At 36.1% G+C, this 15,063-nt stretch overlaps 1 protein-coding gene across 1 annotated transcript in view; it reads left to right on the top strand.

The window, feature by feature from the left end:
* LOC150084395 (cell adhesion molecule Dscam1-like) overlaps positions 1-15,063 on the top strand; it is a 326,343-nt gene that overhangs the window by 228,173 nt on the left and 83,107 nt on the right. Inside the window, 2 exon segments of the mRNA XM_090375201.1 lie at positions 3,781-4,019; positions 12,060-12,153. Coding sequence (XP_090231327.1) covers positions 3,781-4,019; positions 12,060-12,153 — 333 coding nt within the window.

Below are 15,063 nucleotides of genomic sequence, written 5' to 3'. Positions count from 1 at the left end.
CGTAATATATAACATCCAATTTACAATAATTACAGAATTTTACAAAGACTATTAGTGCGTCATAATTAATTAATTAATTAATATTCACGATTAATTAATTAGGAATGCAATAAGAATAGCACACGCTGAATTGAACACAGCACAAGAAAATGTCCATTACAACTGAACCATCTGAAATGTTTATGTTCTGAGAAATGCAATGGATTATCCACCTGAAACCACGCAGCACCAAGAACTACATTTACTAAAACCGTTATGCATAGAACAAGAAAGTGTAGTAAAATTTCATTAGTGAAACTGCTCTAATAATGACATGTGGTTGCCTTGATAAATGATCAGTGCATAATTTGCAACATATATTCCTTATCAGAGACTAACAGAGGTGAATTATCCGTCCGTGTTGTTAGTCCACAAGTTCTTGATGATATGATGCAATGCACTAGATAAGTGCAACACAAATAGCTGCAACCAATGGTTCTTCTTTGCATTAGGAGGAGAAGATTGTCTAACATTCAGACATATGTGGTATTACAGCAGAAGACCCAAAGGTTACGCTCTCCTCACCGCTGATCATCGATGATGAATGCTGTGGTGTCACCAACACGCTGTTTAGATACTATAGGACTGAAAACGGGTGTTCTGGTCGGATGATTCCAAATACCTGGCGCAACATGCCGACAGATGCCTCTTCATGTGTGGCGCAATCAAAAGGAGTCTATGAACCCGTTGTGAACCCATTATACAGGCAGGTGACTCTGGTTACTTAATATGGAATATATTTTGTTGTCAAGAATAGAACCCCTAGTGCGTATGGATCAACATTTCACTGGTGAGTTCTACCGGTAGTTAAGAGACCATGTAAACCCTACTATGTTGTATTTTTTTTCGGACAGAAACAGGAGCTTCCAGGGCGATAATGCGTCTTGTCATTGGGCCCGCACTATGCACTAGTGGTTCGAAGAACACATGAAGATATTATCCATCTTGATTGGCCTTCAAATTTGCTTCACCTCAATCCACTTAAACACCCGTGGAATGTTTTGGAACGCAAGTGAGGCATTGAACACGGAACCATCATGTATTCTGACCTGTGAAAAGCCTTGCAGAAAGCAAGGAATCTCTGCCAGTTGCTGGAATCTCTACCAATTCTTTGATCATATTTGATCATTGTCTTCTTCACGTGTTAATTTATTTTTTTGACATGTATGACCTCTATAACTCAAAGGAAATCTATTTTTGGTGGTTTTGCCTTTGTCTACTTGCTAGAAAGAGTATATATATATATATATATATATAAATTTCATTTAATTTATTAATTATTAAAATAGTTTACATTTATACACGACATTAACGTTTATAATTATGAATAAAGTCAAAATCAATTGATTTAACCATCCTACGGATATCCAATTGGCTACTGACACAGGTTAACACACGCCTGATCATATCACATGTGCTCTAAAATAAATATAGTTGATTCAATATGCTGATTATAAGCGATCGCATCTCTGTAGAGTTCGAAAGCCATACATGATACCAACCTTCACAGGGGCTGAACATTATTAAAAGTATCTCTGTAGTAAATGTAATTAAAAACATCCGTAATTTAGAAATAGAAAGAAATATTTTCATCTTGTTCAGCGTATATGATATCAACGCACAGACCACTGAGAACTGGAAGGTATTCATACAGGATTCAACCCGATATGCATATCTGAATAACAAATAAGGATATGCGCATTCGAATGGACTGATTTGCATGAATCATCGCAGTGTAGTAGTCGAATATGAAACAGTCACATCAGGGTGGAAGGTATAATAACCCCATAAATTTATGGGTTGAGAAAATAATTAATAGAAAACGGGGAGTAGACTGCATCCACACATTTATATATTGATCAGAGATAAAATAAATAAACACGGTAAACTTAATTTGCTCAGGTATTAGAGATTGCATCTTTGTATAGTGGATAAGAAAATGCATGTATTATGAGAAAAAACTGCCAAGCTGAAGCCCAAAACTTCTTTAAAACACTAATAGCTCTCTTTTCTTAGATATTTTGATTCACAATTAACTCATTGTAATAATTAAAAAAAGCTGAAGTTCATATTCTTCACTCTAAAATTAATAATAAACGACTGTCTTTCATCATTGATCCACTTCTTCAAAAATTGTCGGTAGAGGGAGCAACACTACTTATATATTACCTTTGGAGCACAATAAACGATCTCGGCGAACGCTGAAATAGCTAAACATAAAGGAAGGGAAACATTTATTTCATTTTCGGTTCTTTAAATGCGACTCGCTCGTGAGATGCAAGTAAGTTGCAAATTTCCTCTGGTGACACGTGCTGAATACACATGTGCGTTTCATTAGTGCGGGTGACATTCTAGCCGGGGCATTCCCCTTTTCTATGTCATTAACAAAATGAGCAGTAAACACTTCAAAAACGCCTTGTGGTGTCGCTCTCAGCAAACCGACCGCCAGCCGATGTTTTTATCACTTGCATTTTCAGTTCACGACAACACATAAGCGTTCTACCCATCTCGATGGCGGCTGAAGTGGTTTAGTAGAAAACAGAGCGATGCAAATTTAACGTTCTAAGCATTAGCGAACGGGCACACGCTTTGTGTGTAGGAGTATTCACCCAGGGTTGATGCCCTGACGATAACACATGCTCGGAGTATGTCCGTGTCGCAGACTTAAAGTAGGAGAATTTGTTGTTAAGAGAACGCCATTACGGCTTACGGCCTCCGGAGCAGTTTGTGTAAGGCGGCAGTAAACTTAAAGCGTCACCGAACGAGATGTCAAAGGAGAAAATGTCGTAAAAGTTAATGATCTCGTAGAGTAAAGGGAGGATTCACAGCCAGTCCGCACTGCGCCACGAAAAGGTTTGTAGCTTCCGTTAGTATTGGGATTAAGAATTCTTCCATTTCACTCTGCCGATGTGGTCATTGCTAATAAAATTTTAAACTGCTTCTCTCTTAAGAGAATAGATTGCCTAGCGATTTCTTCCTCTGATAAGGATTTTGAAGCAGCAAGCGGTGTTTAAACACGCATTGGAGAGAGAGAGGCGAGAGGACTCACAAATCTAGCTTTTAAGAGGAATCTACTGTTATCAGAAATTGCAAAATAAAAATATTTTCCACTCCATATGGGTGTAGCAACATCTGATATTAAAATAATGGAAAAGGATGATAAATAAAAGTAGAAATTTATAAATGTGTCTTTTGGTTTCATTAAAACAGATTCTTTCTACACTCCACTACGATCCTTTTGCATCCCTAGAGATAAAAAGATTGTATCCTAAATTTAAAGCAAGTTAAATTGAGGTTTTTTGCATCAGCATACGGATTTCTGGTTAATGTTTAACGACCATAAAGAATGCTAATTTAAAATAACTCCCTGTCATTTATTTTAACAGCCGAGAATCAGAAGGATCATATTCAGGTATCCAAAAATAAAATAAAACAAAAGGTAATAATAATTTAGAAACAGCTCGCGCCATTGCTGTGTATAGTGGCTCCATCTATCGACCAGTATAGTAATGTATCTACAATTTCTATAATTCCAAAGGAGAAATAACAAACACAGGGAGAGTCGCTTCAGTTGCTAATATAATTATATCCTACTACCTTTAATTATAAAATATGAAAGGAATTATAGTTATAATGCACAAACAAGATAAATAGTGATATAATTGGTGTATATATACTAAAGTAAAATCATTAGTAAATAATTATACTAATAAATTTAAATACGCCTTTATATATTTACAGATTCTAGGAATTCTGGTGGTCGAGCTGATGACATTTCCATGAGTTCTTATGGAAAAGCCAAAGGTAATTCAGTTTTTGATGCACAGAGGGAGCCACTGTACTATCCACTGCCTTATGCTACGACACATATACCGCAATCTCAAACAGAAACCAGAAGCCTGGCAGACTCGCCAGAAAACTTACAATGCACGAGGAACAGAATGCCTGATCACACGTACGATGTGCCTCATAGAATACAGGTAAAGTCCCAGGGTTTCGTTTCCAGGTCAAATTACAGTGTGTGCAGAATAAGCTGCACATTGTGATTCTGTGATTCTGTGTTAAAAGGTGTTTTTGTTTGTTTGGTCTTAACGCACGGCTGTTTGGAGAAATTTAACAAATATTTTTATCAATTAGCGCACACATATTGTATAAACAATAAAGATTCCTTAATTATGGCTCCAGTCGTTGAGGAGATGTCATTATGATTAATGTGTGTTCTAAAGATTGGATTGTCTGTCTGGAGGATATTTCACATTGTACTATTGACAATCTGTGTGTCATACATGGTCACGGGCTCGAATCCCGGTCTAATCAAGAAGCGTGTGCTATGCACTGCTGCTCCTGCCCACCTGGCTACGGAGGCACCATTTCACGACTTATCATTGAAGCTTTCGCACGAATGGAATTCATGATTCAGATTTTGTGATTTATGCGAACAGAAATTCAGATTTTGTGATTTATGCGAACAGAAATTCAGATTTTGTAATTTATGTGAACGATCTGTTGTAAATTATGTTTTTCCCATCAGGGATATTCCCGTCGTTGTAAATTTACTGCACCAATTTCTGTATAGATGATGTTTTACAACAGATTAATTACTGATGAAGGTCGTCGTTATGTATCCTAATCTAACCTCTGCTCTAAGATCCATTATGCATGGACTTTACTTCTATAATATCTCCACTACACACCCTGAATACAGTTCACCATATTTTCATAGGAACTGATGCGGAACAGATTTACACAGTTTATCACTTAAAATACACAGTTTATCATACACAGTTTATCACTTATAATTGTCCAAAGGGAAAACAATTTGAAACTGGATGCACAGCCACACTTCAACTCACACACACACACCCGAAATTAGATAAATTCGAATTTGGATGGTTTTATGATACCTGCTTTCGATTATCTCAGTTTACATTCATAATTTCTAAACACAGTTTTGTTAAAATCATGGGAGTAGAAGAGAAGCTTAATGCTGTCCAGAGGCAAAGTCATGTGCACTTCATAATTAAATCGGTTATTCCATGCGTCCCCACTAAAGTGGTTCACTTGAACCACAAGTCCCGTTATTACAGAGGGTCCAGTGATTCTGCTGATATTGCAAACATTTCCAGACACCCTGTTGTATGACCTCCTTCGTCATTTACTACGACTTTTCCTAGACTGTGTAATGTCTTAAAATTTCACCTTCTCAGAGAAAATTTTAGCTTCGAGAAGAAACACAACAAACAACCTTAGAATTAAAGCGGCTTCTCAAACCAGTCTGAAGACTAGGCGATTTCTGGCCAAGGGCAACGTTGTGTTTCCAAAGATTACCTTTTGTACACACAAATGGCAAAGGTATAAAGAAATTTCTGAGATATAAGAAACGCTATTGGATATAAAATGAGATAACAAAACAGGCGCTCTGGAAATGCTCCCAAAGTGGCACCATCGCTAGACTCGTTAACCCAAGTCTCAAGGGGGACTATGCTATCGAGGTTACTTCATGATGTTGGGGCTGATAGTACGAAAGTTGTAAGTACCAACTTTTTAACATACAACCAAGTAACTTGCTCGATTATAGGTTGGTAGAGAAAGAGAGAGCTAATTATCATTAATATTATTTAAGAGAGCTATAGGGATGAAATCTAAATTCTCACATATTACTTTGATGCAAGCAAACCAAGTCTTCTGATGAGCTAGTATGGCAGTATTCGTCCTTTAAATTTGAATACTCCCACTCATCAAAACAATACAAACCTTCCAAGACAGAAATTACAATATCTTATAAATGCAACAGGGTAGGTAACGTCATCCGGACCTTGCATACTCCTTATTAACAGAACATTCACAAACTGCTGGTATAAGCAGCTAGACTGACGCCCTCGAAGACTGAATCATTGCCTGCATCATATTACGTACATAAAAATATTAGAATACGATTCCTGTCAATAGAATGAAGAAGAGATTACTTTCTGTGGGAACAGCAGAAACTATTCCCAATGAAGATGGAGGATGGAGAAGAAAGTGCCCAAGCTATTAATCCCAGAGTACATAACTTGCTGCTGAAATACCCCGAGTATTTCAGCAGCAAGATCATAAGGAATTAGCCAGAACTTTTCAGAGCAAAGATCATCCACTAATTGGCAGACCGTGATGAACAAACGGTGTGCGATACAAATCCTGCTTCCCACATTTTACAGAGATGGTGGATGACAATTTAGCCCTCAATCCAGGAAGCGATAGCTCTTTAATGTAGCTCTTGGAAGTATAGGAAACGCTATTCATGCGTGTGTTTGCAAATTCCGTTAGTAATTTGTTATTAAGTCACTTGATGAGGGATGGTCGGTAGTTGTCTCCCAGGATTTTGACTTCTTATTTCATGATTAATGGACCTTTCCAAGGGTTATGACTTCTTCCTTATTTCACGACTTATTGTTTGTTTGTTTGTTTGTTATTTGGTTTTTAGGAGCATTAGCAACTAAGGCCATATTGATCCGGAGATATGCGGTGGTCATTCCCTGACCTTTCCGCATCCATCGTACTTGGTGGTCACGGGCTCGAATCCCGGTCTAATCAAGAAGCGTGTGCTATGCACTGCTGCTCCTGCCCACCTGGCTACGGAGGCACCATTTCACGACTTATCATTGAAGCTTTCGCACGAATGGAATTCATGATTCAGATTTTGTGATTTATGCGAACAGAAATTCAGATTTTGTAATTTATGTGAACGATCTGTTGTAAATTATGTTTTTCCCATCAGGGATATTCCCGTCGTTGTAAATTTACTGCACCAATTTCTGTATAGATGATGTTTTACAACAGATTAATTACTGATGAAGGTCGTCGTTATGTATCCTAATCTAACCTCTGCTCTAAGATCCATTATGCATGGATTTTACTTCTATAATATCTCCACTACACACCCTGAATACAGTTCACCATATTTTCATAGGAACTGATGCGGAGCAGATTTTACTAAGATGGTAAGATTGGTTAAACAGCCATAATGTCCAACACTTATACAGAGGTACGTGTCAACTGGGGCTTAGAGGGGAAAAGGCATTCTGTGTGTTATCAGACACTCAGTCTAAAACACTGATAGATCCAATATCTTTATTTCAGAAGATTTAGGAGAAATCCGGTTGGTCTGCCTCCCTAAAATCCACTCATGCACACCTTCTCGATGGTAAGCCCTGTTACGCCACTTAGGTGGCAACGAACGTGTAGAGTGGTTCTCTTCAAGACGCCTGGTCAGCGTGAAGAGGAAAAGACTAAACCTACCAGCACATGACAGCACAACGAAACAAATTGCCCTCAGTCCCCAGAGGCTTTCACTTCCCCCTCTTATGGCAGTGAGAGGATCAGAGTGGAAGCAGAGGGTGCTAAGAATCTCTGGGTACGATCAGGCTGCCATGCACGGAAACTGAACTTGACCTGTTACTACGTAAGATCGCTCATTGGTGAAGACAGGATACTAGAGCTGGAAAAGGAATTAGAAAATGTAAATTGGAATATCATCGGTTTGGCTGAAACAACAAGAAGAAATGAATCATTTATAAGTTTATCAAGTGGAATTCTGCTGTACATCAATGGAAACGGTGAAAGGAGTGAAGGTGGAGTTGTCTTTCTGGTCCATAAAGATATAAAAAACTACATTTTGGAATTCAAAAGTACATCACCAAGGGTGTCAAGACTACTACTCAGGATTTCTAAGAGGTATAAGCTAAAGGTTATAATGATTTATGCACCAACATCGAGCCATGATGATGAAGAGGTTGAAGAAATGTACACCCGAAATTGAGTGTCTTCTAGATGAACAGAAAACTCACTACACTATCATTATGGGGAGCCTATAGGAAATTTTGGAATTGATGGAATTTGCAGAATCTAGAGGAATGTCAGTAATGAACACTTTTTTCAAGAAAAGGGTGAACACAAAGCGGACATCGAACAGCCTAAATGGATTAACAACTAATGAAATCGATATCATCCTCACTAACACAAGATATATCGTAAATGATGTTACCGTCCTCAACAAGGTAAATGTTGGAAGTGATCACAGAATGGTAAGATGCACACTTGATATAGATGTAAGAAAAGAAAGGAAAAACCTGACTCGAGTAAATGAGACAAAGGACTTTGAGATAACAGAAGAGGAGGAAAAGCAGTATGTACTGGAACTTAAGAACAAGTTTGAGCTTCTGCAGACTGCTCAGGACTAAGATATCGACGAGGAATATTACACTTTCTGAAAGTGATAAAGCCCAAGATACCTATAGGTAAAAAGTAATCCAAAGAAGAAAACATTAGTCAAGAGATGCTTGTTATGATGAACCGAAGGCGAAAAATTAAGAGCAAGATAAACACTAACAAGGAAAAAATTGAGTATACCGAGTTATGCAAAGCCATTAGAAAGAGACTCAGAGAGGACATAAGAAGATTTAACACAAGAAAAGTAGAACAAGCAATAAGGGAAAACAAAGGATTTAAATCAGCAGCCATGAGCAGTAATACAGAAAGACAAATGATATTGAAACTGAAGAATAGATGGTGTACTTATGAATAGCAGAGAAGGCATAATTCTAATAGAAGAAGACTACTATAAAGAGTTATACAAGGAGCAAGAGAATGATGCCAGCAGTGGGGAAGATGGATCGCAAATTAGTAACACATACGACATACCTGATATCCTGCCTGATGAGGTAGAACACGTTGAAGAAAATGAATAATGAGAAAGCTCCGGGCGAAGATAAAGTTACTGTAGAGTTGTTGAAACTGGGAGGAAGAGACATGACAAAAACTGGCAAGACTCTTCACAAAATACATTAGAAAAGGAGTGGTGCCTAAGGAGTGGAATAATGCAATCATAATTTGCTGCATAAGAAAGGAGATAAATCAGAAATCGGAAATTATGACCAATTAGTTTGTTATCCCACATCTACAAGTTGTTCACAAGGGTCATTACTAACAGATTAGAAAGAATACGTGATGAGAATCAACCGAAAGAGCAAGCTGGCTTTAGGACAGGATTCTCAACTATGGATCACCTTCACATAATATCACAGCTAATGGAGAAAGCAAATGAATATAAAACACCATTATGCCTGGCATTTGTGGATTATGAAAAGGTATTTGACTCCATACAGCATAAGGCAATGTTTCGGGCACTGGAAAGACAAGGCATAGATACCCCATATATTATGATTTTGAAGAAAATATATGAAAACGCTACCTCCTTTATTAGACTAGACAAGTAGAGTAGCAAATTTAAAATTGAGAAAGGAGTTCGACAAGGAGACACAATATCTCCAAAGCTGTTTACTGCTGCCCTTGAGGAAGCTTTCAGAAGATTAGACCGGTCGCAGAAAGGAGTCAATGTGAATGGAGAGTACCTTAACCATTTACGATTTGCAGATGACATTATAGTCACAAGCCACGATCCCAAAGAATTAGAGGAAAATCTTAATCAGTTATGCACAGTTAGTAAGGATTTTGGACTAAAGATGAATATGGCTGAAACAAAAGCAATGATGAACAAGTATGCCACAGAAAGGGATATGATTGAAGGAGCAGTAATTGAAAAGATGGAATCATATACTTATGTGAGACAAGTCATTAGCTGTAATAATGATAAATGGATGGAAGTTAAGAGAAGATTAGATTTTGGATGGACAGCATTCAGGAAATAAAAATAATTAAATAAATACATTTTCTCTTTATACTCCGGCACGACAACCAAGTCAGTAGAGTTTAAAATAAATCGTCAATACAAATATTTATCGTATTTAGTAGTCAGGGGCTTGAACCCCAGTCTACTCAAGGAACGCGTGCTATACACTCTCGCTCCTGACCACTGGGCTACGGCCTAAATATAGGTACATACTGAGGAGCAATGTCCCACTTTGTCTGAAACGTAAAATAATGAACCAATGTATACTCTCCACCATAACTTATGGAAGTGAAACTTGGGCACTCACCAAAAGAATGGAAGAGAAGCTGAAGCCTACACAGCGAAGAATGGAACGAATTATATTCGGAATCAGACTGTTAAATAAGAAGAGAAACACATGGATTAGGCAGCAAACTCAAGTAAAGGACATTCTTATCAAAACTAAAGAACTAAAATGGTTTTGGGCAGGACACATAGCTCGAAGACATGATGACAGATGGACTAAGAAAATAACAGAATGGTACCCAAGAGGAGCTAGAAGAAAACCTGGAAGACAAAGGCGGAGAGGGATAGATGAAATTCATGAGTTTGTGGGTAGTAAATGGATGGCCATTGGACAAAACAGAAGGAACTAGAAAGTTGCTGAAGAGGCCTTCATCCTGCAGTGGATTGAAAATGGCTGATGGTGATGACATGTCAACTACAGTGCCTGCTGTGAGCTATTGGGATGAAAAGTTTATTACAGACAAAATATACTGACGCCACCTATCCTAGTTACTTTGGCGCTTAATGCACAAACACACACCCCCAAACAGACAACCGCTGGAGAATTTTGTTAAAGTGAAGAATTTATCGAATGGTTTCCAAACTGGAATTCCTTTGGGCATGTGCAGAATTCTCTAGAGAGACACAGTCATCAGCCACTTCCTACAACCTTATATGAATGTCAAGTGCTCTGCTAGAAGAGTCGGCTTGAGCACCACCAAGATTCTTGAACGCTCTCATTAATATTATGAAAGTCCGTTGGGAGGGAGTACTGCGTGGCTGTCAAGGATAACCATAACTTCTATTAGGATCTAGAAACTCCTCCTCCTCTTCTGGATAGATACTCATTTTCAAATGCATAAGCTAATTTTCGCATTTAAGAAATTTTCCAAATAAATTAAATGATTGGCATACTATATTTTCATTTATCGAGTTATAGAAGAGATGTTGCTTGTTTACTGCGAAACACAAGACATTTTCTGGAGTTTTTCTTTGATGGTTTTCTTACATATTATACTTAGAAGCTCTGCTTTGTGCAGCAGCGAAAAGGGAGAATATTTATCATTTCTATGACAATATCTATAAATATTATATGAGAATTTTTATTTTGGTTGTTGTTTGAGGATTTAAGTTAATTCCTTTTTATTTTTTTTCTTTCCATCTTGAAATAGCATAATTTGTATATGCTTGCGCCTAAAGAAATGAAACGAGTTGTTTGTTCGCACCTCTAGAATGAGACATGCTTCATACGCATGAGTTTCTCTTGCGGGCGCATATGTGTTGGCGACCGTTAGAATGATAGCAGAAGGGAGCTGCACAATGTATTTATTATTTGAAATAAGAAAGATCCTTACGTGCGTGACAAAAGAACATCAGCAAACCATCTTTATTTGAATGTTTATATCCAACAAAAGGTGAATGTTTCTTGTTTTCTTGAAAGAACTGATGGTGAAAAGAAATGTTATATTACGTTTCCTAGGAGACATCGTCGGATTGGAGGGTTTCGCAGAAGTGCAGCAGAAGGGGTGGGGAGTTTCTAGAAGAAAATTATAAAACTGCTGTTTGAAATTGTCCTGGATACTTCTAAAAAAACAAGATTCTTTTAACGCCCGAGAGTAAACCAGACAGGCGAAGGAAGAAAACAAATTACTAACTTGTAAGAAATATAAGGGGCAGTAAAAATAAAACGAATAGTCTCAGTTTTAAATAAATGTATCGTAAGCTGCTCCTTTTATTGAAAAGATCGTGCGGAGTTTTCTTTGTGTATAAAATTGAATTTTACAATTCCAAGTACCAAAATTCTGGGCTTGGATTTCATTTCTCTTTTTGATTCTGATAAACTCATAATTGTTAAAGGTTTACTAGCTCATAATGTATTAGAATGACTTAAAATAATGTTTATTATATGTTTTACTGGTTTCTGCCATGAGGATGAAGAAAGATAAGCAAATATATATGCCTAGAGATTATTAATAGAGTGATGAATTAGCTATCTTATAAAATAATTAATTATGAAATTCAACTATTTCAAAATCTCTAAATGAATGTTATTACATTTTCAAAGCTTCTAAACCGTAGTTTCTTCTAGAGACATCAACAAGTGCCTCCACCCCAGTATTCCAGATTATGGAGTCGGTCCAGCAGGGAATTAGAAGAGAAATTACGCCACCTGGAAAGCGGCTGTAAGTTTAAAAACCATCTTAAAAATTAATTAAAAATATAATGTATTGCAATGGTTAGATTTAATTCTTGTCGTTGTAAAATTTTATTACAAAGTTCAAGTTTAACGATTATCAGAAGAGAATTTCTAAGAGCTCTAGATCTCCATCACCATCAAAACACTGTTAAATAATTAAGCGATTTCAAAAGACAGGAAGTGCTGATAATCTCCCTAGAAACGGAACATAATATTCAGCTCTAACAGGAGATAAACTCTACACGTGTTAAACAAACCGTGGATCGAACTCTCTCTTCAAAAAATCCACAAGAATCAAGCGAGAGGAAATAACCTAAACTTCAGTAAGACTTTTTAAAGGTTCGTGATATAAGGTTTAAATTCCAAAGTTACCTAGTGCATACTTTCAAGCACTGAAATGAGGCTAAAGTATATCACTCTGAAGTTTAACATACCTTTCTGATTAGAAACAACAATTTTGGATTTATTAAATAATAAAACTTTAATTTCTATTACGGGCTGTTGTTTCTATACTTTTCAAAAAAACTTAAAAGGTTGTCCTGACTATTGGCATACCCTATAAATTTACATATATGAATATATGATCAAAAAGACTCAATCTAGATACTAATTCTAACATCAAAACTATTAATAAAAGGCTTCTCTCCTGATAGATAGTTAATCATGAGATTACTCTACTTATCAACAACATGCAAAACGAGATCACAACATTGGAGAACCCGCCTTATTCGTCAGATCTGGCGCCGTGCGACTTTTTTTCTGTTCCCGAAAATTAAAATCTACCTCAAAGAAAAACGAATTGAGGACGTAGCAAACATTCGGAAGAACACAACGTAGAAATTCAAGGTAGTATCTTGCGAAGACTTCTGCTGCTGTTTTAGATCGTGGAAATCGCGAATGGAGCGCTGCACAGGTGTGGATGGAGAGTATTTTGAAGGGAGATAAACATTGAAATTGTTGTATTTAAAATAAAAATGATATATAAATATTTCTCGTTTCTTTTTAAGCGAATCTTGTATATTTAGCTGTTGCCAAATAAGTCTCTGCGAGAGGAATGTCCAACCTTGAAGTACGCAGAGAGGTTTTTGTTGGTATGCTAGTTCCAGCTATATCTAAATAAGAGTTGAATTCTGAGAGAAAAAAAAAAACAATGGGATATAGAAAGCACCCAATGAGCCAGAAAAACTGGTTACAAACTCCCCATTACTCCAGACAGAAAGTCTCACTTAACCTCATGTTTTTCAATATTCATAGTGTCACTATAGTGGTTTCAGATTTACAGAATTCAACGACATTCCGATGGACTGCAGAATCAAAATGGATTAACGGAAAGCGTGCTTTATGGAGTCTATTTTGTCCTGCGAAAAAATTAAATATGATCGGTGATCGGGATAATTTGAAGAGGTTCTCAATCAAACATTAACCTTAATTAAATCAATAATCAAAATGGCATTAACTGAAACTCCGACAGCTCCTGGACTGGTATCAGATGCAATACATAATTTTGTTCCTTTAAAAAAATAATAAGCACATTAGAGTAGCCGTCAGTTTATGTATTTAATAAACATTCCCTTAAAGGGAATGTTATTTCTGGAAAGGAGCATCTTCTCTGATGATCAAGGCAATGGAATTGTTCCTATGTTTCAAGTATGAGGATTCGGTATGTAAAAGTAATGACCAGGAAGTACACAAAAATTAAGAGCATTCCAGCTAAGCTCAATGATCACAGAGAATCCTTTAAGATTACTTAGAAAATAAGTCCTCCAATGAGCTACATGGGTTCTGAAGAGAATTGTCTACAGTAAAAACTTTATTGTTCTGAAGAATGATAAGTAGATCCCTTAATAATAAAAATCAAAATTTGTCTTGACGTCCAGACCTTACATTTCATGCAATATGAGATAATGGTGATTAAAGTTATCTTTATTTGGCATAAAAATAACTTTACTATCTATCTTAATATCAAATTAATGTTGATATAAAGATAAAAAAAATTAAGAAATTTTTATTTTAGATTCTCTTTCCCATGGTTAACAATTCACATGTATTGAATATTTATTATCATTTAAATAACAATAACTTCATCATGAATTTAATTATAGATTTGACCAAAAGCATATAACTTAATTGATATGCCAATATTGCAAGAAAATTACTGAAATATGGTATAAGGGGAAAAATCAATCAACTTTTAGTATGTTATTTAACCAAAAGAAAAATAACGGTTGAAGTAGAAAATATAAAAGGAAAAGCATATAATGTAAAGAGAGAGATACCTCGAGGCACTCATATAGGGCCAATAATATTCAATATCTATATAAATGACATATCTGTAGAAATTAAGAGATCATTTATAAAAAAATATGCAGATGATATAATTTATATACAGTTGGAAAGAACTTAACAAATATGATTAATGATTTACAGCAGGATGAAGATTTGTAGAGTTGGTTATATGATAATAAATTAGCACTCGGTTTTGAAAAAACAAAATTTTTGGTAATTTGACCTCCTCATTAAATCTTAGATAGCCATCCTTCTATTAAATTACATAAACATGAATGCTTTCATGATCAGAATTTCCAGAATTGCAAATGTAAAACTGAGAAAGAAGTTTCAAATCGTTGTTACCTTGGGTTATGTATTGACTACAGTCTAAGTCAAATTTGTACAAAATATGAGATTCTTTACTACATTAAGGATAAGTTAAATCTTAGACCAAAAGTTACCATATATTATGCATTAGTCGACTCCCAACTCAATCATATAGTAAATGTATGAGCATGAGCAAATATAACTGAAATAAGGGTAATAAACAACTTAATTAACTTATAATGTGAAAAAACATTTGGAATAACTTGAATAAGAGAAGACAAATTTTGTTTTCAACTGCATA

This window comes from Mastigoproctus giganteus, chromosome 6 (genome assembly GCF_048544385.1).
Source record: "Mastigoproctus giganteus isolate SK-2022 chromosome 6, ASM4854438v1, whole genome shotgun sequence".
Classification (NCBI taxonomy): Eukaryota; Metazoa; Arthropoda; class Arachnida; order Uropygi; family Thelyphonidae; genus Mastigoproctus; species Mastigoproctus giganteus.
This window is presented reverse-complemented; position numbering and strand designations above follow the sequence as displayed.